The 23,584-nt window shown below is 39.8% G+C and overlaps 2 protein-coding genes across 2 annotated transcripts in view; both read right to left on the minus strand.

Moving 5' to 3' along the window:
- Positions 1–22,990, minus strand: part of iars1 (isoleucyl-tRNA synthetase 1) — a 51,381-nt gene extending 28,391 nt beyond the window's left edge. The window contains exons 1-14 of the mRNA XM_070840575.1: positions 22,942–22,990; positions 22,037–22,160; positions 21,025–21,181; positions 20,391–20,510; positions 20,038–20,120; positions 19,581–19,698; positions 19,311–19,458; positions 14,533–14,620; positions 13,349–13,409; positions 13,012–13,107; positions 10,693–10,815; positions 6,245–6,336; positions 4,906–5,004; positions 556–682 (exon numbers count right to left, since the gene is read on the minus strand). Coding sequence (XP_070696676.1) covers positions 556–682; positions 4,906–5,004; positions 6,245–6,336; positions 10,693–10,815; positions 13,012–13,107; positions 13,349–13,409; positions 14,533–14,620; positions 19,311–19,458; positions 19,581–19,698; positions 20,038–20,120; positions 20,391–20,510; positions 21,025–21,181; positions 22,037–22,155 — 1,431 coding nt within the window. The 5' untranslated portion in view covers positions 22,156–22,160; positions 22,942–22,990. The remainder of the gene's footprint in view (positions 1–555; positions 683–4,905; positions 5,005–6,244; positions 6,337–10,692; positions 10,816–13,011; positions 13,108–13,348; positions 13,410–14,532; positions 14,621–19,310; positions 19,459–19,580; positions 19,699–20,037; positions 20,121–20,390; positions 20,511–21,024; positions 21,182–22,036; positions 22,161–22,941) is intronic.
- LOC139219414 (vimentin-like) lies at positions 8,885–10,012 on the minus strand. The gene has a single exon (XM_070851260.1). It carries the CDS (start codon positions 10,010–10,012, stop codon positions 8,885–8,887), a length of 1,128 nt encoding a protein of 375 aa, XP_070707361.1.
- Positions 22,991–23,584: the final 594 nt, after the last annotated feature.

The raw sequence follows: 23,584 nt of genomic DNA on the forward strand, positions 1-23,584 counted from the left end.
TGACTTTACGGAGGCACTCTGTAATGGTGCCTGAGGGGAGCTGACTCTGATGCAGTACGGAGTCATGCTACACTCCCTGGTTTGACACCATGGTCACATCACTCTGCCTTGCCAAAAAGTCTCTCCTACACAAGCCCCCACATGAAAAAAGCCTTATCATGCTAAATTATGTGAGGGTCAAAAAGAGGTGAGTGAGAAAATTTTTCATTTTGCCAATTTATGAGAGGAGCTGGATTTCTGCACCCTCGCAGCAGACCAGTCCTTTGAAAAACACAAGATATTTTTCCCTTACAATTTTCTTCTATGGTAAACAAAAGCAAGAGTTATGGAGAGTTCAACTTTTCAATTATACCCTCTCATGCTTTGCCCAGATTGATTTGTGAGTGCTGCCAACACTGCGATCAACTCCCAGAGAAAAGAGTAACTGTCTTGGTATTTGGCCATGACACAGACAAATTGTGTGATCTCTGCAGACTACAAAGACACATTAGAAGCATTAAGTACTCTATTAAAGCATAACAAGCGTGCATTTGTTGCGTTTCGTGTTTTCCTGACCTCCTCAAAGTCGTCGCTGACCCAGAGAGGGATTGGCGTGCCCCAGTAGCGGTTCCTCGAAATCGCCCAGTCCCGTGCATCTCTCAGCCAGTTCCCGAAACGCTTCTCACGCACAAACTCTGGAACCCTGCAAAGATGAGAGAGCATGATGTGTGATCTGGTCTCAGTTGTCATTTTACAGGAAAACAATCAAGTCTGTATGTAGGAGGACCACTTAAAAAATTTTTGAATGACACATAACAGGAATTTTGCCCACATACTCATGATTAAACCTCATATAAATGCTACATACAACCGCCAATTGTCCCAGAGCCATTCAATGAGGGTTTCTGCAGGGTTCACCAAATGAAATTCAGAACTTTAAGATTTTTTGTTTTCATTACAACGTAGAATGCAATTTAATACTTGTTTCACAGTCCTAACCTCCAAAGTATGAAAATACAATAGAAAAACAGTAAGGATGATATGACCTAGAATTATTTAGTATTATTTCACATTTTTCAGTACTTTCCAGCAGTATATAACAACATTAAAGTAATGCAATCTCGACCTGGATAGGCAATATAAAATGAATAGATTGATTAACCATTCAAAAATGAATTTTTCATTTAAGTTTTTGCTTTGATCTACACCTGCCCATTATGAGTTATGAGCTTCTAAGCTACTGCAGACTTTAAGACATGCAGATGCCCTGTTAATTTAAAGTGCACTACATTTTCTCACAAGAGCAACCATTACCATAATATTCGTTATTAGTATTCCTTTATTGAGCTGGCTTCTTTTCCTCTTTTTTCCTCGTTTTAGCCTAAAACGAGACTGTGCTACTTTCTTTATGAAGCTCAACTGCAAAGGTTAACATTCCCTTCCAGGCATCTTCCTCCTTTGTACCCCTTTTCTGCTCTCCCCTTTTCCTATTTCGCCTCAATGGATTTCTACCTTTAATCTACTATCTCACAATCTCTTCCTCTCATTTTTCCCGTCCCCCTCTCTCGCTGTGCCAGGCTGTGTTGCTCAGGAGAACAGTGCAGGGTGGGGTGGGGGGGGCGGGGTAGGGGTATAAATCGTCGTCAGGATCCACGCGCTAAGCAACGAGTTCATCAATTCCCATTTGTAGGAGGCATTTCTATTTAGGCCCCTAATATATCAATTTAATGATTTTTTTTCTTCAACACTCCTCCACCCGTTACCCTCCCTCTCTTGTTTCAAGCTAAATGTAGAATTTAAAGTGTGCTGTCTTGTGCTCGAGACGCACAGAAGAGTCGTTTAATGTGCACGCTTCTATTATAAGTCAGAGACGCTGGGGATGGATACAAGAGGGACACGGAGGGACAGAGGTTGTGGTCAGGTAGGGCACTGACTGAGCGTGTGCATGATGAAAAAGGTAACGGAGATGGGGAAAAACAGAGGGAAGAAAAAGAGAAACGGTGACGAAGGCCAAAGCATAACTAATCAGGCGATGGGTTGTCCCCTTAACCCCTCCTCCTGAACAGTGACTGTCCAATCAAGCTTTGCATTTATCCATATGCTGAGGCAGTGTGCATCAGGATGTACTTAGAGCAGCCCTCCCTACATGAAGAGCTTGGTTGGTCATAGGAGAGTTTGTTTAAATTCTGTTTACCTGCTCTTAACGTGAGCTGCAAATGTTAGCATATCTGGCTAATTAGCTTAATGTGTACAGTTTATTTCTCCTAGTGGCAGGTTATATCACAACTAGCATACCCACTCTGTAGTTCACTTCTTAGTGGAAGCTGGTCCTGGATGCTACTATTTCAGAGTGTTGGCAAACATTAGCTGCTCTGTCCAGCTGTTGGATTTGGTGAAGTTTATACTGCAGCGACCTAAGCCAAACTCATTGGTCAGATGTCATCCTACTTTAACTGAAAATATGAATCATGATTAGTCAAAAAAATAAATCACTGAATTTCTTGTTCCAATATGTTGGCCAAGCAGCTGAACATACTGGAACAAGGGCCATGTCAGAATAAGACAGTCTGACCGCACAGTTTCCTCATTATATGAGTAACGTTAGTTTGACTGTGATACAAGAACAACGCTCTTTCTGTAGGTCATTGTCTTTTACATGGATCGCCAGCTGGTGAGGATGCCTCACACATGAAGTCTTTTAGCACAGTATCATGTATGATGCCACCAAGTGCATATTTCAAAGCGACTCAGCTTGAAACATTACAAAGCTCAGCTGGAAATGGTATTTTCAACCAACTAACGGCGCTAACGCTAGCTAGCTAGAGCTGATGAAATCTGCTAGCAACAGTCGTCATTTCAGCCAACCAACTGTCATCAGCTAGAAATGAGAAGTCTGCTTTTGTCTGAAATAGAAGAACTGTTGTTTCAAAAATGACAAAGAATTTTTGAATGGCACAGTTGGATTTGAAACAAAGAAAAATACGAAGCAAAGTCAAATGATGGAGAAAAAAAAAAAAAAACTAGTTCAAACCGAATCCAACCCCAGTCATTTTAGAACCACCATTTTCTTCTCACTAAAGGCACCAGTGACCGAGCTTCCTGTACCCCTCAAAAGAGACCAACTCCTCTTGTGAGCGCTCATTAATTCGGCCCTTAATCTATTCAGACAGACAGACAGACATACAGAGAAATCAGTCTGAAATTTCTCAATAGATACTTCGCCTGAGTGTACCGCACTGCACCATTTAAGCAAAGAGAGCTAAAAAGAAGAAATCACTTAGAGGATATGGTATTGAGCACTTTGCTTTCTGGTGGACTCTTAAGTCTCTCATCAGCTTGCGTGAACTTCATATGGAGGTATTGAACTCTGCAAGGATTTCGCTTTTTTTAAGATGCTGATGAACTGGCAATCCTCATTGGCAGACAGACAATCTTCCAGAGACTAGAACTCTAGTATGAATGTGGAGTCTAATCAAAAAAGAAAGAAAAAAAACTTCTTTTAACGAGATCAAATAATTACGGTTGGAGAATAAGCTTAATTAGAAAGCTGCATAAGAGCATCACCTCCAGTATGGAGCCACACAGACACTAGGAGGAAATGTGTGTGTGTGTGTGTGTATACATGAATAATTTTCTGAAGACGCTCCAAGCACAACAACTAAACTTATAATTACAAAATTATGATGAATTTAATGTGACGCACAAAGTCAACATGAATGCTTCATCGTGTTCACAAATATCTGTCTGCATTCTACTCCAGAGGTGAAACGATTCATCGATTAGTTGGTTGTCAAAATTATATGACAAAGATTCTGAATTTTGAGCAATCATTTCAAGTCATTTTTCAAACAACGATCACTGGTTAAAACTTCTTATATACTCTTATTTGGTGATTTATGTAGTTTTCTATGATAGTAAATTTGATATAAGACATCACCTTGGGCTCTGAGATCCCATTGTTTGCCATTTTCTAACATTTTTTTAAAATTATTCAAGGTTTATTTAGGGACAACTATGTAGTTACAAGTATGAAGCCGATGCCTCACACCAATGCATTAATAGCCTACGCTAATTTGCAATGCCCATCCTTAGATGGGTCTTTTATAATACATAAAACTCAACAACACAATTACAAAAAATAGAAGAGCAGCAATGTGTAGCCTACATCAAAAACACAGAATTCGATACTTCAGATGAAGCGATTTATAAAATTGAAAAAAAAAGGTTTTTTTTGATAAATCGATGTTGAAAATAATGATAGTTGCAACTACATTTTACTTAAAACAAAGCAAAGTACAATCAAATACTGTTAATTACTTTAACAAACATACAGTATGGACATGCTGGTCCTGTATTACTTATAACACATGTACCCTCAGATAAGAATTTAAAGCAGTGTGTGCGTTTGTGCCGGTCAGTGTACATGTGTGACTGTGCGTCTTCACCTTCCTAGCGGCTAGTCATTCATCTCAGTTTGACAGTCCCATTACCAGAGGCAGCTACTGTGGCTCAGAAAAGAGCACTGGGTGCACCAGGGGTAATACCACTTAACGAAGCCTTCGTGCTGACGCTTACTTTTTCTCCATAATGTGCCATTATAATTAGCATCATGCTAATGTTTTCTATAAAACATCAGCCCCTTGTGTGTCATAATAAAAAGCTTTGAAGAGGATTTTTAACCTCATTTGATGCTAAATAAACAAAAAGCCGTGCAACATTCTTGCATTTAACGGCCAGTATTTTCATATTTAAAATGACTATGCCCAGTGATAGCCATCAGTCCTATGACCGAGACACACAACTTGACGTAGTCCAGCAGAAACGCAGCACTGAATGTTTTGGGACTGCGATTGCCGTCTGTCTTGTCTTGCAGTATTTTAGACTCAGCACCGAGCTGGTTATCACTCGCTTCAGATAACAGCTTACCAGTAACATTTGTCATTGTTGTCCAGTAGTTTCTCCACCATGTGCTCCACTCGAACAAACCAGCTGGGGACGGCTTTGTAGATCAGGGGCGTGTCAGACCTAAACATACATAAACGCATTTAGGCAAAACATTTATTTTCAGGGTCAAAGTTAAGGAAAGTTATTGTTATTTGTGTTTGCATTTTGTTTTAGTTTGTCCTGCTGTTAATCTGCAGCATTGATCACTTCATTTCTTGTAGAAACTGGACTGGTACAGTCAATAATAGATGGTGGACATCAGTCACCCGGTGGCTCAGTCCACCACTGTGCTTCATGCTGAAATATCTTAACAGACTAATAACTAAAATGATCCTCTCAATTTTCCTATAGCGCAATCGTGAAGTTCATATTGTCTTGTGGATCTAGCACAATGATCAAGTGAAAATAAATTATAATAAATTGCATACATATGCATTCAATAATCTCAGCAGTACTTATGTTAGCAAGCCCTGTTCTGTGCCAAAGTACCACCTCACAGACATGCTAACATGGCTGTATCTGACTCCATCTTGAGAAAAAGCTGTTCTTTCTCAAAGCAACTTAAGGTGAAATATGTATGTATGTATGTGTAAACGTGATGAAAGATACATTTGTTTTTACTATAATTCTATAACTTTAACTAACTCTTTTCATATCCATCACCAATGTATCATTAAAGGAGTGGCCTGTGCAAGTTATGTCTAAAGGAAAGCTGCCCCCACCATGGCTGAGTTCCACCTTACAGGTGCTGAATGGTTAAAAACACAACAGTTTCATCTGTTCGAGCCTGTGTCTCCTAGTGGCTTAGAGAGCACATCTCTGCATATTTACTGGGTTAATTAATCCTGCGCAGGTCAGCCTGCAGCTGCTCCAAGTGAGGAAGTGACTTAGTCTGCTTAAAGTGTAAGTTTGTATGTGTGTGTGTGTGTATGTGTGTGTGTGTGTGTGTCTGTTAGTTACAAAGTGGTTATGTAGGACCTTGAGAGGTTGTGTGTGTGTGTGTGTGTCACCACACTGACATTGGCTTTGTGAATTGATTCTGTGCAGAAACCACAAAACCTCTATTAACGTCCTGCACTGATGCTCGTCTTCTACCACTAAATAAGGCTGCCTGCACTTAAGTAGAGAATATAGTATTTAATTGGTACTGGTCCAACATCTGTGACCTCTAATACTGATCCTCAGCAGGTGGGGTTAATCAATAACCATTGTTGTAAGGGTCCACAGTTGAGGGCCTCAAAGTGAAGCTGATAGCTGGACGGAGTCACGCCAACATGGCACAGAGGTAACAGAGGTTTTGCAGTGTTTGTACACATCTCACCTCCAGCAGAAGGGGTAACTATGTTTGAAACTGCTGGCATTGACGAGGCGACCCTTCTCCTTCAGCCACTTGATGATATTCTTGTCAGCATCCTATAAAAGAACACCAAAACAATAGACATGATTTACAAAATACAGCTTGAACGAGTGTCTTAATGCCAGGCTGAAGAGACAGTGTTTCACTGTCCTCTGCAGTTTAAGTTTCCACATGGTTGGGTGTGGTGTGCATGTGTGATGTCACAGTGTACCGACACACCCTGGAGTACACCTGTGCATCACTGCTGCAGGTGCAAAGTTAAACCACTGGAGGAAATCAATCTAAAGCTTGTTATTTATGTCCATATATAAAAAAATAAGGAATTTAAAAGTATGGATTTTAAACATAAAAGTGGAATTGAACAAAGTGAATTTTAATGTGGCTAATCTGCCACATAATCATGAGACTCATTTGCATCCCAACTCCATCTGTACTATTAGCTTTACTATTATTACTTCCTTTTTACTACTATTTAGTTTATTACTACTAGTTAGAATATGTGGATCTTCATAATTTTCAGTACAGACCTCTGGTTCACTATGCATATCCTACAATAGAAATCTATAGTAATAATTCTTAACCAGCATTTCTTTTTTAACCTTTTTTTTTTTTTTTTTTTCTATTATTATTTTTGGTGCAGCATGCATCTCCAGCAGTGTGTTCCCTCAGCTATGACTGCGGTTACGGCAAAACATTTATCCAACCATTCCTTTACCACCTGGAAAACTTTTCTCTGGATCCTTGAACACACCATGGCTTTATGCTTCCCTTTAAGAAAGAAAAGTTTAATTCAGCGCCAAGGTCACAAGCTGCTCACACAGCTATGATAAATATCATTAATCAGGTAGGGAGAGACGGTCCGTTTTGTCATACAGCTAATTGTTTACGGCAAACAATCTCATATGCAATCAGCTCTGAGCCGTACCACACACTATTTCATCTCCCTCTAACCACGCTCACAGAGCAATTCACAGGAAGCTCATAAATATGACTTTTCAGCAAGGTGTTTGGCAGACTGCTGGTCGTGACCTCTTTGTAGAGAGAGGGTTTTCTTTCTCAGCCAGGAGTACATTTTGTTATGCCCTGACCCAAGCTCATTAAAACATGAAAGTACACCTGTGATGTGGAGATTCACTGGAACTTTGCCTGCAACTCATTGACAGAATAAACCCATTTCACCACCTGGCCAATTGAATATTACAAGGGTTAGTCGATATGTTACTCTATTACTCACACATAACTGTGACTCTCTTAGAATCTCTTCATCACAAAGCAGAATGAACAAAAACATTGTTCATTTTTTCTATTGTGTAATAATCTGAACATCACTATCAGCCTGCCTGCTGTGGAAAACAGTGACCTAAAGCAGCTATTTTATTCCTTAGTGGCACAATAAAATAAAAACTAAAACACTAAAATGATTGTAATTTACTGGGCCTGACAGTAGGAAGAACTGTTTTTTAGCACATTTCCTGTTTTGTAGAACAGAACTGTTTTGTAAAAAAAAAAAAAAAAGAGGGTAAGGAAACATATCAAGATGGACAGGGAGCAGATGGACACAAGAAGACACAAGCCTCTACACAAGAAGAGGCATATCATTAAAGAGAACAACAGGAAACTCACAGGAGAAAGGAAAATGATCAATGCATTATTTGATATGCACTCACTTCAATCTTTATTAAGTAACAGTTGGTCATCATTCGTGTACATGGTCAATGGTTGTGTCTAATCAAAACATTTGGATAATCAGGGGGCCGTGTAAAAACCAGATGTAACACTAACAATATTTCTTCTGCTTTGTCTGGGTTTAGTGACACATTTACAGCAGAACACAAGTGTTTTTTGTGAACAAGGTGGGATCCTAAAGTTGGATCAAGAGAAGCAGTGGCGGCAAAGATGTAGCACTAAGGGTGAATTTGGCAGGATGAAAAGGGAAGGTGAATTTGACAGTGTTGTAGGAAAAGGAGTAAAGGAAAAGGGTATGAAGAAGGAGACCCGAGGGCTGCCATAAAACAACAACAGGGGTACTGGAGGTGACAGGATAAAGGGAGAGGACAGGACTCTGAGGGAAATAAGCAGATATTGGAAGCATAGGCGTAAGGACAATGGGGATAAAAAAGGTCGGTAGTGCTGGGCATCAAACCTCAGTACTTCTTTGGTACTGAGCAAAATGTGTCTGTAGCACAGAGTATCCAAAACTGTTGAGTAGAGAAAGCTGGCATCAAATATTTGATCAGATCTGTAATTGTGGTTTTTTTTGATGAATTACTTTCTAATCTGAACCAATGTTTTTTATTCAATCAAAATGTTTGAATATTCTATGTAGGCATCTTACATTTAATAGTACATTGTGTATTTATTTATTATAAAGTATGGTTCCAAAAAGAAATCATTTTGGCATCTGTGCTGACACTACTTCGAATTAGCACTGGTACAAAAACATTTCAAACCATACCCAGTGCTTGGAGTAAGGAGGGTAAAATAGGAAGGGAATGGGAAAAATAGGGAAGAATTCTTTTTTAGTAGAATCAGCTGATCTTTCCACTTAACGATGCTCTGCTGATTTCCTCTATCGCTACCTGTGGCTCCTCTCATCCTGGATATTTAGACATCTTTGGAAATTCCAAGCCTATGCTCCTCTCCTTCCAGCAGCTTCCTGTAGGTGGCGATCTCCGCATCCAGCTTGAGCTTAATGTGCAGCAGTTCCTGGTAGTCTTGGAGATACTTGGTCATCTCCAGTTTGGTTTCGCAGAGCTGCGCCTCCAATTGAGCAATGACACCCTCGAGGCTCCCCACTTTATCCATGTGGGACATCTCCATGTCCTCCAGCTGCTGCTCTAAGGCCGCGTTGCGAGCCCTCAGCCCATCAATCTGGTTCTGCAGGTCCGTCACTTGGTTGTGGAAGGTCGTGATCTCGTCTTTCATGGTCTTCATTTGCACCTCGTGTTTGCCAGCGTGCTCCTTCAGGGTGTCAAACTTGCTCTTGTACCACTTCTCAGCTTCCTGGACATTGCGGGCAGCAACAGATTCTATCTCTGCGCGCATGTTGCGCAGATAAGCAGCGAGGTCGGGCCGATCGCCATCCAGCTCTGCGGTAATCTTTGAGTCCTCGATCTGCTTCATTAGGTCAGCCACCTCTTCATCATGCAGCTTCTTGAGGAACTCTATCTCGGCCACCAGTTGCTCTATACGCTTCTCCAGCTCAGCCTTCTGCAGTGTGGCATTGTCAACATCCTGGCGAAACTCCCTCAGGATCATTTCTGCCTCTTCTTTTAGTGCCAGCTCCTCCTCCATCTTTAGTTTCCACACTTCCACCTCTTCTTCGATGTAGCCTCGCTCGATATCGGCTGCTGCCTTCTCATTAGTCAGGGTCTCAATCAGCTCCCGCACCTCTTTAAACTTGAGCTCATATTCTTCTCCGATGCCTGTGGGGCCTCCCTTGTAGCGGCTCTGCAGTGCAGCCAGCTCAGCCTGAAGAGCAGCATTTCTCTGCTCGAGTGTCTGGACCTTCTCAATGTATCCTGCAAACTTGACGTTGAGTTCCTGCATCTCCTCTTTCTCGTTGGCATGGTGCTGGTGTATCTCTGTGCCCATTTCGATGGCAGTGCCGCGATAACCCGAGCGTCCACGGCTGTCATATGAGGATCCACGGCAGCGGGAAGGCGACGGGCTCTGGACCCTTACTCTGCCGCTAACCTGAAGGCTCTTCTGGGTGTAAGATGCAGCTCTCATGTTGTGTAAAAGACTGGGCTTGCTTTTTAGTTTACAGAGGAACAGCTGCTCTCTCAATTCTCTCTCTTTGTGTGGCCTGCGTTGCGAGTGACGCTCCCTCAGATCATCTCGGAGTTTTTATGCAGCAATAAAGAATGTCTCAGACAGCCTAGAAACTCACGCTTGGTTTTAACATATTTCAAAAGTGGATTATGTCAGACTTTCAGTGAACTGTAGCTGCATGCTCTTTATTAGCTAACGCTGTACTGTTAGTGGCCAGCAGGGTCAAATCCACTCCCTGGCCTTTGCAGCAGGATGTGAAATAGTGATCAGATCATGTATGACTGTTATTTTTCACTCACTATCTACTGAGGATGGTAATGAAGTTGGGTGTGACAGGGAGGAAGAGGGCACTTAGTGCACTGGTAAACAGAGACAATATGCTTTGGCAGCAGCTTTTCCCTCACAACTTTGTGAAAGTGCTCTGACGTGGATTCCCTTAACTCTCTCCACGTCAACGAACAAGTCTTACATACAGGAGATTGGGTGTCGAGAATACAGGAAATGATATGCTGAATTAAACCAGCTATCAATACCACTGGGGAGTGTGTCCCCCTTAATCATACCAGTGGCTCTCACCAGAGGTAGAATGCCTGAAATGTAAACCTAATCTACATGTAAATGTCTTGTGTGTCACTCACTTTGACATACTGTCCAGCAAAGTCTGTGACCTCTGAAGTGAAGCAGCCCGAGGCGTCCACGGGGCAGATCGGAGCCTGGTCCCTCTGGATGATGTCGAATTCCGTGCACACCCTGTAATCATCCTACAGACAGAAAAATAAACAGTTCAAAGGGTTTAGTGAGTGAAGGCATTTTTATTATCCAATCTATATTCATTCCTCATTGCAGTCGTTCACAGCTAAAAATATGTACAACTCATATATGATTACTTTACTTGATCTCTTTGTCTTTTATAATAGAAAATGTAATCCCCCTAGGATTGGAACTGTTTGTTATCAATTCATTGATTAATAGAGAAAATAATCATCAGATTAATCAATAATGAAAATTATTGTTACTTACAGTCCTAACATGACAAAGTCATGCGTTGTAGCCTACAACTACTTCTTGAAAATGTGTTTGGAATTAATTAAGACAATATCTTGATACGATGACCCATTTTTTTCCCCAAGTTCATGTCATTTGTTTCAATAATATTCTCTGAATAGTTCAAACTGTAAATGAAAATAAGTAATTACCTAACCCATTTGGCACCCAGTTTCACTAGTTTAAAGATATGTTATGACTCCATATCAAATTCCTTGTGCTGAATACTTCTTGCACTGTCGAAACAAGCACTGCCGGTATGTGACAGCTATGCATGAAAGATCCGAGTACTGTCCGGCTGCAAATGCATTTTGTATTCAAACACCCTGTCAAGATCCAAGATGGATGGCTCACAGGGTCATTTCACATCTAGTCATAACAACAGTAAAATTTGAAAAATGGAGTTTTACTACAAAGTATTTCTTCTCACTGTATCTTCACCATCTTCAGAGCAAAAGCATTTGTGTTTCAGACTTTTACCAACTAGTCAATGTGAATGTGTTACTAAATAACTAAGTGTTTAGGTAACTAAGGTACCAAAGTAAAAAAAAAAATCTAACATTTGAATGCAAATGTGGGTGAGATGTTGATGTGAAGAGTTTACTTCACAGCCCCATAGAGACCGAGCTCCAATGAAATAAGAGAGTGCACAAGGCAGAGCTAAGACAGAGAGTGTATCCACAGCTGGCTACAGCCACAGGGGCATCCATCTGCCCTTGACAAGGACATCTAACCTATTAGCAATGACCCAATACCTCTGATAGTGCTGTAACGCTGGCATCTAAACTGTACAAATACACCAATACTGTAACATGACATACAAATATTCCATAAAATTCTCTTCAATAAGCAGACAAATCAATGTAAAGTGAGCGCACAAAGAAACATAACACCCAAGAGAGGTTGAAAGTATTTCAAATGGCCAGGTGTAAGATAGTGGTCTACATTTACAGACAATATGATGGAACTAAATGGTTTTCTCAAATAGGGTCATGAACAAATCTGGTTCACGGTGACGTTTAGCACAACATCCTCTTGTTAAAAGATACATACAGCAATGTATGCACGTGATCATTCGAGTACACTTGCAGTGGCTAGAGGCACTCAAAGCAACGCAATTACAGAAAAGGCAGGCAAAAGGGAAAACATGTTGACATGAGAACATGAACGACTATGTCATTCTGGATTAACTGTTTTTACCATAGGATGGCAGCAAAGCCATCTATGGTTACAATGCTGACGAAGATGACCTTGTTTTACTCCAGAGCGTGCTCCATATGAGCCTCTGCTGCACTGGACTGAAGTTTGCTGCACGCAACATTTCAATAATGTTACAAAAGTACATTTCTCAACTTCTCTTTTCCACATCACTCAAGGAAGTGAAGTACATTATAATTAAAAGGAGGACTGTGGGTGTAGTGAGGCCGACAGAGGCAGGTGGAGTCCTGTGACAGTGACAGAAGGGAGCAGGATCGATGGTGAGGGCTGAACACAGAACAAAGGAGCAACTGTTGCCCCCCTTAATGTTATCATCCACCACGGTACACTATACTGCACCTGTGCAAGTCTAGATTTTGTGAGAGCTTGATGTACAATATAGGTTTTATATACTCCCCGTCTCATCTTAGTAGGCATGGTTCTAGCCCTGACTACCAGGCTTATGCCTGCTAAATGAAGAATATATCCACTTCTCATTAGGATCTGAGCGGTCTGAAAATTCATCACAGCAAATATTCTTACAACACTTAGTTTGTGCCAATTTCCCACTTCTGCTGGCAGTTTTCTTATGTGTACTTTTAGTAAACTACAGTTTTTGAATCAATAGTCTATTAACTGATTGTGTACTGAATCTTTATTTCACCCTTTTCTCACTGTTAAGACGGAGCAGGAAGACAGTGAAAGGCCACACTCACAGCTCCAAAATAAGGTGCCTGGTGGACCACTCCTGTGCCCTCTTCCTCCTTGACGTAGTTATCCGTCACCACCTGGAACGCTCCTCTCTCCCCACACTGAAGTGAAAAGAGGACAAGGAGAATTAGATGAAGCAAGGCAAGTGGTGTGGGAGCAAAATAAATAGAGCAACAGATAGTGAGAGAGAGAGATTTAAAGACAGATTTTAGTGAACATAAGCTGAGATGGCAATTTGTGGTCAGACAGGTGATTTAAGTGAGACATAGGTCTGTCTTCATTTTGAGACAAAGAGTCCGTAAAATTGCAAAACAATCAGGAACAAGAGCACAGTCTACATACCTTGGCAAAGTACTGGAAAAGTGGCTTGTATTTCTTCCCTTTCAGCGTCTTGCCAGGAAATCTAAAAACACATAAAACACTCTTGAAGTCCTTGTTTCAATATCTATAATTCACCTTCCCTGCATAGATGAACCTTGTACAACCACAACTCCTGATAACACACACTCCTGATAACACACACGCTAGAGTTAAAAAAAAAAAGGAAACACTGATCAAAAAGGTGCCTTAATATGTTGTTACAATGGAGTAAATTCTGTTAGGGATGGATGGGTGACTTCTTAAAATCCATTTCTTTATATCCTATAGAACAGGTTTTAGAGGATATGATCTGGAGCATGTGTTAATGTTTTAACTGAATGTTTTAACAGTCTAAGGACATTAGACTGTTTTGTAATTAAAATTAAAATAAGGACATCTCTGACCCTGTGTACGGAGAATTTGTCCTTGTAGAAGAAGAAGCTCCTGCCAGTTAAGACACTTTTCAACACGCCTTCATTACTGTCAGTTAATTTGTCCAATATATGGGATGAGTGGGTATGAATCATGCCTTTTCTTTATTTCAACTCGCATAATCCCCTGCTCCATTCTGCACTTTCCCTTTGCTCCAGAATCACCCACTGAACTGGGAAATTGTGAATTTGGTTTGCTGCATAGAGCAACACACAGCTGGGAAAATACATATCTGCTAATTCTGCTGTCAGTATTTTTAACCTTGTCTCTTAACTCTGGAAGACAAGTAATAACTCAGGAGAAAATCCTCTCACAGAAAATGTGAAACACAAGTTTGACACTTGACTTTTTCCCAAGTTATTACGTTAATAAAATTCAGTGCTCCAAGTACAGAATATTATTGTTTTTATACTCATCACTTGGTGATTTGCCATTGTAACCTTTATGAACTACACTTATAGTGCATGAAATTTTATTTCAACGTATTATAAAGTAGAGAAGTAGTAGAGATGCAAAGCTGTAGACAACTGCCTACCAGTGTTAAAATGAGGACAGCGAGGAGGAGGATAGGGGTTGAATTAATAAATTAAACCATTCTTTGGAAATGTGAACACAGGTTTTGCCGTGTAAATCCAAACACTTCCTACTAGGATATTTCTCTGCTAGCTGACCACAAGCTAACAAACAAGTGCGGGTTCAGAAGATGCCCGGGGTTTCTTTTCTGTGTTCCTTACTTGTCCAGGAGAGTGTACTCGCTCTCTGACTTAAACAGAGCTCCCAGCCTGGCCTCCATCATGATGTAGGTCTTATCTGTGGTGTTATCTGAGAGATGAACAGAAAAACACACGTGGATGCATTAGACGAGTGAGGTTAACACAGCCTGTGTCTGCAATTAATCTAGACTCATCATTAAACCAAATCTCCTTCTGTTACTAGTGTCCTTTACTGCTGTTCTATGGAGGCTCACGCCTAAGCAGGCCACATCACATACAGTAAGAAGAACGACATGAACAACACAAAATAAAGAGCACTGACATGACGGAGATAATTCATGAAAATCAAACACAGTTTTCATGCTTTTTACAAAACATTCTGGTTGTGCTGCAAATAGCTGAAATATGTGAATTTAAAGTCTGAAAAATAAACTTCACAATATGTGAAATTGTAGAAATGAATAGGACTGAGTCATAGACTGAATAAAAGACGCAGACGAAGCTTCCGAGTCGAGCCAAGACAGAAGTGCCTTAAGCCTCGATTCTTTCTAATGGCCAGTAGAGGACGACTGTTTCCAAAAAGTTGTCTGATGGAAATCTATGAAAAAATTTGCATATTTCTCACTTGATTTATTGCCTCAGTAAACACTTGATGAGTTTATGGTCTCATTCACTAGTTTCAAGTCTCTTTCAATACAGCATTTTGTTCATTTAATAAATTATGGTCCCTCAGAACTAAGATGGTGACGGCCAAAATACCAGATTCAAGGCTTTATAACAGCAGTCTTATAAACTAATGTGCAGCGTCACAGTGGCTGTGTCCACTTCTTAGATACAGTCCAATTAATGTTTAGTTTGTTTTTTGAGTTTGTTATTTATTTGAATACCTCTTTCTTCTTATGTTCTTCTTATGTCTATTTACTGTCATTATTTCTACATCATATTTCTTGAATGTTTGTTTAGCTGTTTTGCTACTCAGACACACAATCATTTTACCTTCAGTCAAGTGCGGACGAATATTCCCATCGATATGAAAATAGAAATTATTTTCTTAACATTTCTCAGTCATCATTTTGTGAAGTCTGCCATTTACATAGTCCCTGCAAAATGATTTATGTTTACTGAATCGAACTGCATGTATGATCAACAGGAACTCATCAAGCATAGTTATAATTCAGGTGTCTAATGATAGCTCTGCTGCATGAAAGTCTGCTAAACCTCAATGTCAAGTCCTGCTTCATAACAATAGTCAGCCATAAAGTCAAGGTCAGGTAAGGACCCCATCATGCGGGTACAACCACTCGACCAGCAACTGAGCTAAATAAATCCAACGCTGTTGAAAAGTTGCCACGTCATGTTGAATAAATGCCTGACATTTTGGGAATGTGAACCCTCCTGAAAAACTGGCCAAATGGGGATTTTAGGAGAAATAAAAGGAAGGAGAGGTTGGGAACAGCAGGGACAACAGTTGTGAAGAGGGCAAAAACCAAATGGCCTGTGACAGTGAGACACAAAAAGAGAGAGAAGGGGCAGCATCAATAAAAGATGTTTCTTCCCCTCAGTGGTGTGACAAATGACTGCACAGCTCAGACCTGCTGCTGCTGCTGCTGACAGCCCTCAACTCAAACAGCGACAAAGGCAGCGAGGGAAGAAAGACAGACGTGAAAAGAGACAGACTTGGAGAAAATAAGGAACAGCGAAGGACAAAAACAGGTGGCTATGGAGGCAAAGAGAGCGATGAGAAAACAAGGGGGAAAAAAATTTAGATGAATATGGAGGAAGAGAGAGAGAGCGGATGGGAGATAAAAAGAGAGACTGAGCTGATACAAAAAAAAGAAAAAACATTCATTGGTATTCCAAGGCGGTCTCCCATGCAGCACAGCACAGGCGGTGCAGATAGGATGACAGACTGTGCGTCAACAGTGCCCCCTGCAGGATCAGACAGGCTACGGCAAACTGCTATGAATCTGGGTCATCCTTTTAAAAAACCACCAGTTTCTCTCACAGGGAACAAAAAACTATAGCAGGAGGGAAGCAGAAAAACATTAGCCACCTCTCTGGAGTATTTCTTTTATATATTTGAACAAGGACAACACTTTTTTTAAGTGACCTGATTTGCAGTTCATCCACACTTCTCAGGACTGAACCACACACTAGTGTGCATGAACAAAATTGGCAGTTTAAGTAACAGTGATATGTCAAACAGTCATCCATTAAAAAAAAAAAAAAAAATGTAAAAAAAGGCCTATAGGAAAGCACAGGAGCAAATAATACAAGTATCGATGGTTGAATTACATTTAGCTGCTTCAGTAATGAGGGTCCTGGTGTTGTGCATGCCGGCTCACTGGGATGTCATACAATGGTAGAAATGCCTCCAGCAGTAGAGATTTGGCAATACCATTTCCACTGCTGGAGCCATTTTCACATCATCTCGATACTACATTAGTTTGCATAGCTGTTCAATGGCAAAAAAATACAAAAGCAACACTTTGACAACACTGTTTTAGTGAATGTTTGCAATGTGTCAGAGATGGTTCTGATGTAAAATACACAGTGTAAATAAAGATTATTCCTTCATTAGGCCAATAAACATCACTGTGGTCTATGGAAAAAATACAGCACTTTCTGTCAGCTTTTTACAGCTTACTGCGCAATCATCAACATGCTGCCGATGTTTTCTGAAGTAGCACAACTAATGAGGATGTTACCTGTCTGTACAATCAGAGTAAGTAAGGGGGGGGGGACTTCTACATATATTTCCAAAAATCTGTCAGTTCTGGAAACTAAATATCTAGTTGATAAATGTGTTTACAATAAACAAAGAAATTATGGATACTGGCCTGGATAGTCGTTCCTTTGTGGATAATTTTTTCAAATGAACTATTTAGTCTGTAAAAAAGTTTTATGCTTCAGCATCTGAGATTTAGAAATACAAAGATTTGGTTTAAAATGGTTTAACTTAATTTGAAAGGCCAAAAAAATGTATTAACCATTTATAATGATATGAAACTGAGAAAAGTGGCAGGTGCTGAGAAACCTGCAAATATTTTTAGAGCAATTTAAGAACATCCATCAATTTTCTGGCAATCAGCCAATCAACCCAGTATACAACAGTGCAATTTAATGATGCCACAAACTACAGCTTCCAAAATGGCCATCAAGTTTAATCAACATCTAAAATAGTTTAAACTAAAATCGAACATTATCACCTTCATGAATGGAGGATTTATTGCAGGACTGATGCATTTGATTGCATTAGCTTTAGCTAGATGTACCTAATAAACTGGTGACTTAGTGTAGATACACGTTGTGTCTGACACCAATCTGGTCCTGAAGTGCAAATACATCTGAAAAGACCCAATTTAAACATTCTTGAAATTAAAGGAAACATAATAAACTTAATAATTTAATTTGCTTTGGGTTTTCTTTACTTTTCTTTAGAATTAAATTTGCTTGTTGTCTAGTGTTTTGTTTACTAAACGACCAGTGGGTTAAGGAGAGATGGCAGGTCTAAGGCTAGGTTTGGAACACAGATAATGCCGTTACGAAGCAAACTGTTTATAGAAAGCATTAGCAAAGCTGATACAAAATTTTATTTAATGGCCTTTTGTTTGATGGGCTCATTTTATGATGGTGAGTGTGTTTGCACTTGGAGGACAGATAATGTTTTTAATGAGTCTACGTGCCTAAACTATCAGCCTTAGCATCAAGTTACTGCTCATGAATGTGACCCATCCAGCTAGCTGTAGATAAAAACAAACTTCCAGTCACAGACTGTCCCTTGTCTTATTTCATCAGCTAACATATTGCCAAAGGCTACAGAGTCCAGCAACACATTATGCTACAGAAATCCCTTCCTCCAGGTGCAGATTGCCAAGGCAGCACTCCTCCTGTTAATTTGTTCTTGTTTGTTCTTTCTGAATAAAAACATCCATCAGCTAATACTGCAGTCCAGACAACTAAACCCACAAGGGAAACAAGATTTTCAGACAGAAAACTTTGGCCCTGGGCTTTACCATTTAAGCAATGTTGTTCAACAAAACTACCAATCCTGATAATTCGAGTAAGCCACAACACAAACATGTTTGCGTCATGTTGAGAAGATTTTTCCTTTTTTTAACCAACGACTCAAAGAAAGTACAGATGACAGCAGCACAATATTAGCATTTCTTGACAATAATCTGAAAGTGCTCTAACCACAGGAAAACACTGGGACCAGATTCTTTTTTGACAAAACATTTCAGACCAACAGGCTCCGCAGAGCAGCATTCAGTCTCTGTTAATACATCAGTGAATGCTTATAACTGCATGGTTGACCAAATCCTAATTTTCAAGAACCCAAGCCAATTCCCAACTCCAAACTACACAACCACTCTGAGCAGGTTTTAAATATGTCGGATATTCGCACTGGAAAAGTGACAAACCGAATATACTTACAACACTCAATAGTTAAAAAAAAACTTGATCTTTGAGAGCACTATTGATTTGTTGCACAATAGAAAAGGAGGACCTAGTCAAGCTGCAACAAAAACAAAAATAAAACTAACAAGTAACTACTGGTTGTTGGAAAAACATCTTGCAGCCTCTCTTTTTGGTGCATCTATAGCAGCAGCATCTAATTAGATAATACATTACAAGTGTTATATAATCTCCTCTTAGTATAAAATGGTGAAGTATGTTGATTTCTTGTATAGTAAGCCCAAAAACTGTTCACAATAAAGATTAGTATGCAGCATACACTGCATACGATTAGCATGTGGAATTGGGACACAGCACTTGTGGCAAGCTTTGTCTCTCACCTTTGACCTTGACGTACAGAAACTCCGGGTTAACACAGAGGGCCAGGTTGCTCGGCAGTGTCCACGGTGTGGTCGTCCAGGCGATCAAAGCAACATCCTCACTGTCAACCAATGGGAAGTTGACAATCACTGATGGGTCTTGAACGTCCTGGACACAAAAAAATGAAACCGAGATTAAGTGAATTCAATATTCATGTCTAAACAGAAGGTTCTGACACTGGTGCTGCATTAGACCAATGGAGGTGTGAGGGGCGTGTGATTTGTGCCAACCTTGTAGTTCTGGTGGGACTCAAAGTTGGACAGGGGGGTGTTGCAGGCAGTGGAGAAAGGCATGACTTTGACACCGCGGTAAACGAGACCCTTGTCGTACAGTTGTTTGAACACCCACCTGAATGAGAAGGCAACACATGAAAGAATAAAAAGAAGGAAGAAGAGACAAACTACACGTAAAGAGGACAGGCTGGAGACATGAATTAACAGGTTCTGGTTTGCATTTAAAATGATTTTTGTCTAGATTGTGTGATGTGACTAGATTGTCGTTATTCGTTGTCCATGTACTTCTGGGACCTAAAAGTGTGAAGCCTGGCTGCAAACCAAGTAAAAGCTGATGAAACAATTAAATGTAGTAGATACTTTAAATCAAAAGCCATCTCTAATGAAAATTACTTTGTACTATTAGTATATCAAATAGTGCCTAAATTTATATTTAGGATGGAAACATTCGTACCAGACAGTCTCCATGAACCACGGGTAGAGAGTCTTGTAGTCGTTCTTGAAGTCAATCCACCTTCCCATTCGCCTCACTGAAGTCTAGGAGCAGGGCATTATTTTTAGGTCAGTCTTAATGATGCTAAACTTACCAGATATAATATATTATATATATTCACCTCCCATGTAATAAAACACACATGTTGCATTTGTGAGATATACCTATGGTGTAGCGTCACTATGTTTTAGAGCAATGCTCAGATCCAAGTCAGATCTGCATTTTATTTGTTTGATACATGAAGAAAACAGGTCGAACAAGTACGATTACAATGTTCTCTCGCATGAGGATATCATTCTTTACTGTGTGCTCACCTCCCACTCGTTGGAGTATCTCATGACAATTTTTCTGCACTGCTTGTTGTACTCAGCGATGCCCATCTTGGCCACATCCTCAGGCCCTTTGATTCCCAAAGTCTTATCAATCTCATACTCCTACAAAAACAAACAAAGCATGAGACAAATCAATCATGGGCAACTCTGAAAAGCTATGCAGAATTTCCCTTAAAAGTCCCATATTATGCAAAACGCACTTCTTAAAGTCTTTACACGATAAACATGTGTTTGTGGTATGGTATTGTGGAGACCATCAAACTCTAAGGAAAGACCATCTTTCTGAAAATGTGTACCTCCCATTATGATGTCATGAGGGGATCTGTTGATCATATGGCCTCTTCTAACCCTTCAATACCAGCTTGCAGTAAAATGAAGATGTCGAAGGCAAGGGCAATGTATGCAATATGTTATGTTCTTCTAAAACAAAGCATGCAGAAAGAGGCTGGAAGCAGCTGCAGCATCCATGTCTGCTATGATGAATGTGATGTGTGTGTGTTTTTTTTTTAACATTAATCCCTGTAAAGATATTCTAGAAGGACATCCAAGGACAAGAATTAACCTGAAAATTAGCAGAATATGGGACCTTTAACAGCACTTGGGGTGGCATTCTTACCACGGGCAGTCCGTGGCAGTCCCAGCCAAAGCGGCGGTCCACGTGGAAGCCGTTCTGGTGGGCAAAGCGAGTAACAATATCCTTGATTGTGCCAGCTAGGATGTGCCCATAGTGGGGTAGACCCGTGGCAAAAGGAGGGCCATCATAGAAGGTGTACCTGTGGGGGAAATGGGGCAGCAAGATATTTTCAAGAATCTGGTCATCGAGCTTGGAAGAATTTTCACACACAGGATAACCGAACCAAATCACTATGATGTCTGAAAACAACTTCCTCTCATCCAAGTTTGTGAGATAACAGAAACCCAACGTTAACTATGCTCTGTTATGAGTATATTCATGGTTGTTTCATACATTAAAACAGCATCTGATATCTGGCAAGCACATTGTCTGTGTGTACCAGATGAAGTGCATCCTTCTAAATCTCTATCTCTATAAAAGGTCTACTTTTGACTTAAGTTCCTCTTAATTACTGCAATCATTTTTTAATAAAGCTAACCAGATATGAGCAGATATTTCAAATCTTTATGTATTTTTTCACTATGAAGTCCTTATGTCACAAAGTTGACACAAACTTTTCAATTATTTTTTCAAAGCCATTTTCCCTTTATTGTGAATTAACTTTATAATAATTGACACAGTTCTCTTGTGACTTAACATTAAATGTTTGTGCTAAAACATATGATAACACACTCACTAAGATCAAATTCTTAAAGAAGTACAACTGGTCAACCAGGAAATGCAACTTCTTTACTTGGCAGCACAAAAGCTGCCAAGACAGTCACAAAGATCATATCCATAACCATTGCCAGCATTAATACAACAAGAAGACTACCTTGCTGTTCTAAACCACTTATTAAGTATTCACCATGGTTTCTCACCGAAAAAAATATCTGTAACCAACCAGCCAAATTTACTTTAGACAGACAAAGAAATGTGAACTTCAGCTGTGTTCAGTGGTAATATATTTTTCCAAGTAATCTAGTAATTCTAAAATCAGAAACAGTGGATTTACTTGGGCCTGTTCTTGGACTGTTTGAGACACTGCTGGAAACAGTCCTTTTCTTGCCAGAGGTGCAGGATCTTCTCCTCCTCGGAGGGAAAGTTGATGGACTCGGGGACTGGCTCCACCATGGCGTCTGACAAAACACAGGAAACAAAATGCATCTCAACAGACTTGTGGAGGAGGAGGACAGGGTATAATTCACGGTGTAAAAGTCATAAAGATCACTTGACAAATCTTTTCTTTTTCCCTATCAAGTCAATAAGTATTACCAATTTAATTATGCATTATTGGCTCTTTTACAAACAGCTGAACTAAGATGAATTAAATCTCATTTTCTGACAGATTCATTGGACCACAATGCAACAGTTAGGAGCATTAGGAAAGTATTTATCATTATCATTAGTGTTAATTATTATTTATTATTATTATTAATCATAATTATTAAATTATGTGTGACGGCAAGTAAGCATTAATCTGTCTCCCATCCCCCACAGATCTTTTTCTGGATCTTACTAATATCCAACCTGTCAAATCCTGTCAATTCTCCACAGTTTGTCAACAGAGGATTCTGCCCCTTTTAACATTTTAGATGCTAAAGTCGAGCCTGTCAATCATATTATTTCCACGTCGAATATGCGACCACAGAAACTTTTCCCAAACTAGTTAATACCGTCCAAAAAGTCACTTTTCCACAGCAGATACTTCACAGGAATGACGCCTCCTTGTTGTTAGCTAGCATGCTAAGCTAGCCGCTGAACGCTGCAGTTAGTTAGCTTGTAGCTAAACGGATGTAAAGTTAGTTAAAGGAGGCGCTTGACCGCTCACTCACACCAGCAGCTGTACAGAGAAGCGGCGCTGTTATCAAGCATTTATGTCTTTATTAACGAGTTTGAATGGACGTGGGGTTTACTCACATGTTGTCTGCCCCCGGCACCCAGAGAGACGAGAAATGATGCAAGCCGGAGTCAGTGTGGGCGGAAGTGACGACAGACGTTCATAAGGACAAAGTGTTACATGCAGGAGCCACATTGATCAAAACCACACCGGTTTTAATACATTTTGTTTACATTACAAATCGCTGATAATGTATGAATCAAACATCTGAAAAATATCTGCTGAGAGGTGTTAAATTAATTTAACTTGATTGATAATGTAGATTATTATTATTACCATCATTATTACAGTTTATTTTCACAATTTACAATTTTATATATTTATATCCTTTATTCCTTTTATTGATTGATTTAGATATTAGATTTTTATGTCTCAGAAACATGAGGATGTGTTATACTATTTTCAACCTTTGTTGAATTTATTGTTCACTAAAAGGGAAAAAAACACTTTGATGTGGGATGTTGTAGCAAGCTAAGCTACCACTCTGTCAGCTGAGGAGTCTGCAGAGTAAAACAGCAGGTACAAAATTTAATATATGACCAATGAAGTAAAAGAAAGGAAAACATTTCACAATTCTCCATAAATACACAATACCAGAGACAGTCTATTTATCATCCATTTTGTGTTTGTATTTAAATCTACAAATTTACATATTTTAATTTC

Source organism: Pempheris klunzingeri, chromosome 2 (assembly GCF_042242105.1).
Source record: "Pempheris klunzingeri isolate RE-2024b chromosome 2, fPemKlu1.hap1, whole genome shotgun sequence".
NCBI classification, from domain to species: Eukaryota; Metazoa; Chordata; class Actinopteri; order Acropomatiformes; family Pempheridae; genus Pempheris; species Pempheris klunzingeri.

Excerpts from the sequence above, each read along its gene's own strand:
- LOC139219414 (XM_070851260.1), bottom strand. The coding sequence starts at position 10,012 with ATGAGAGCTGCATCTTACACCCAGAAGAGCCTTCAGGTTAGCGGCAGA.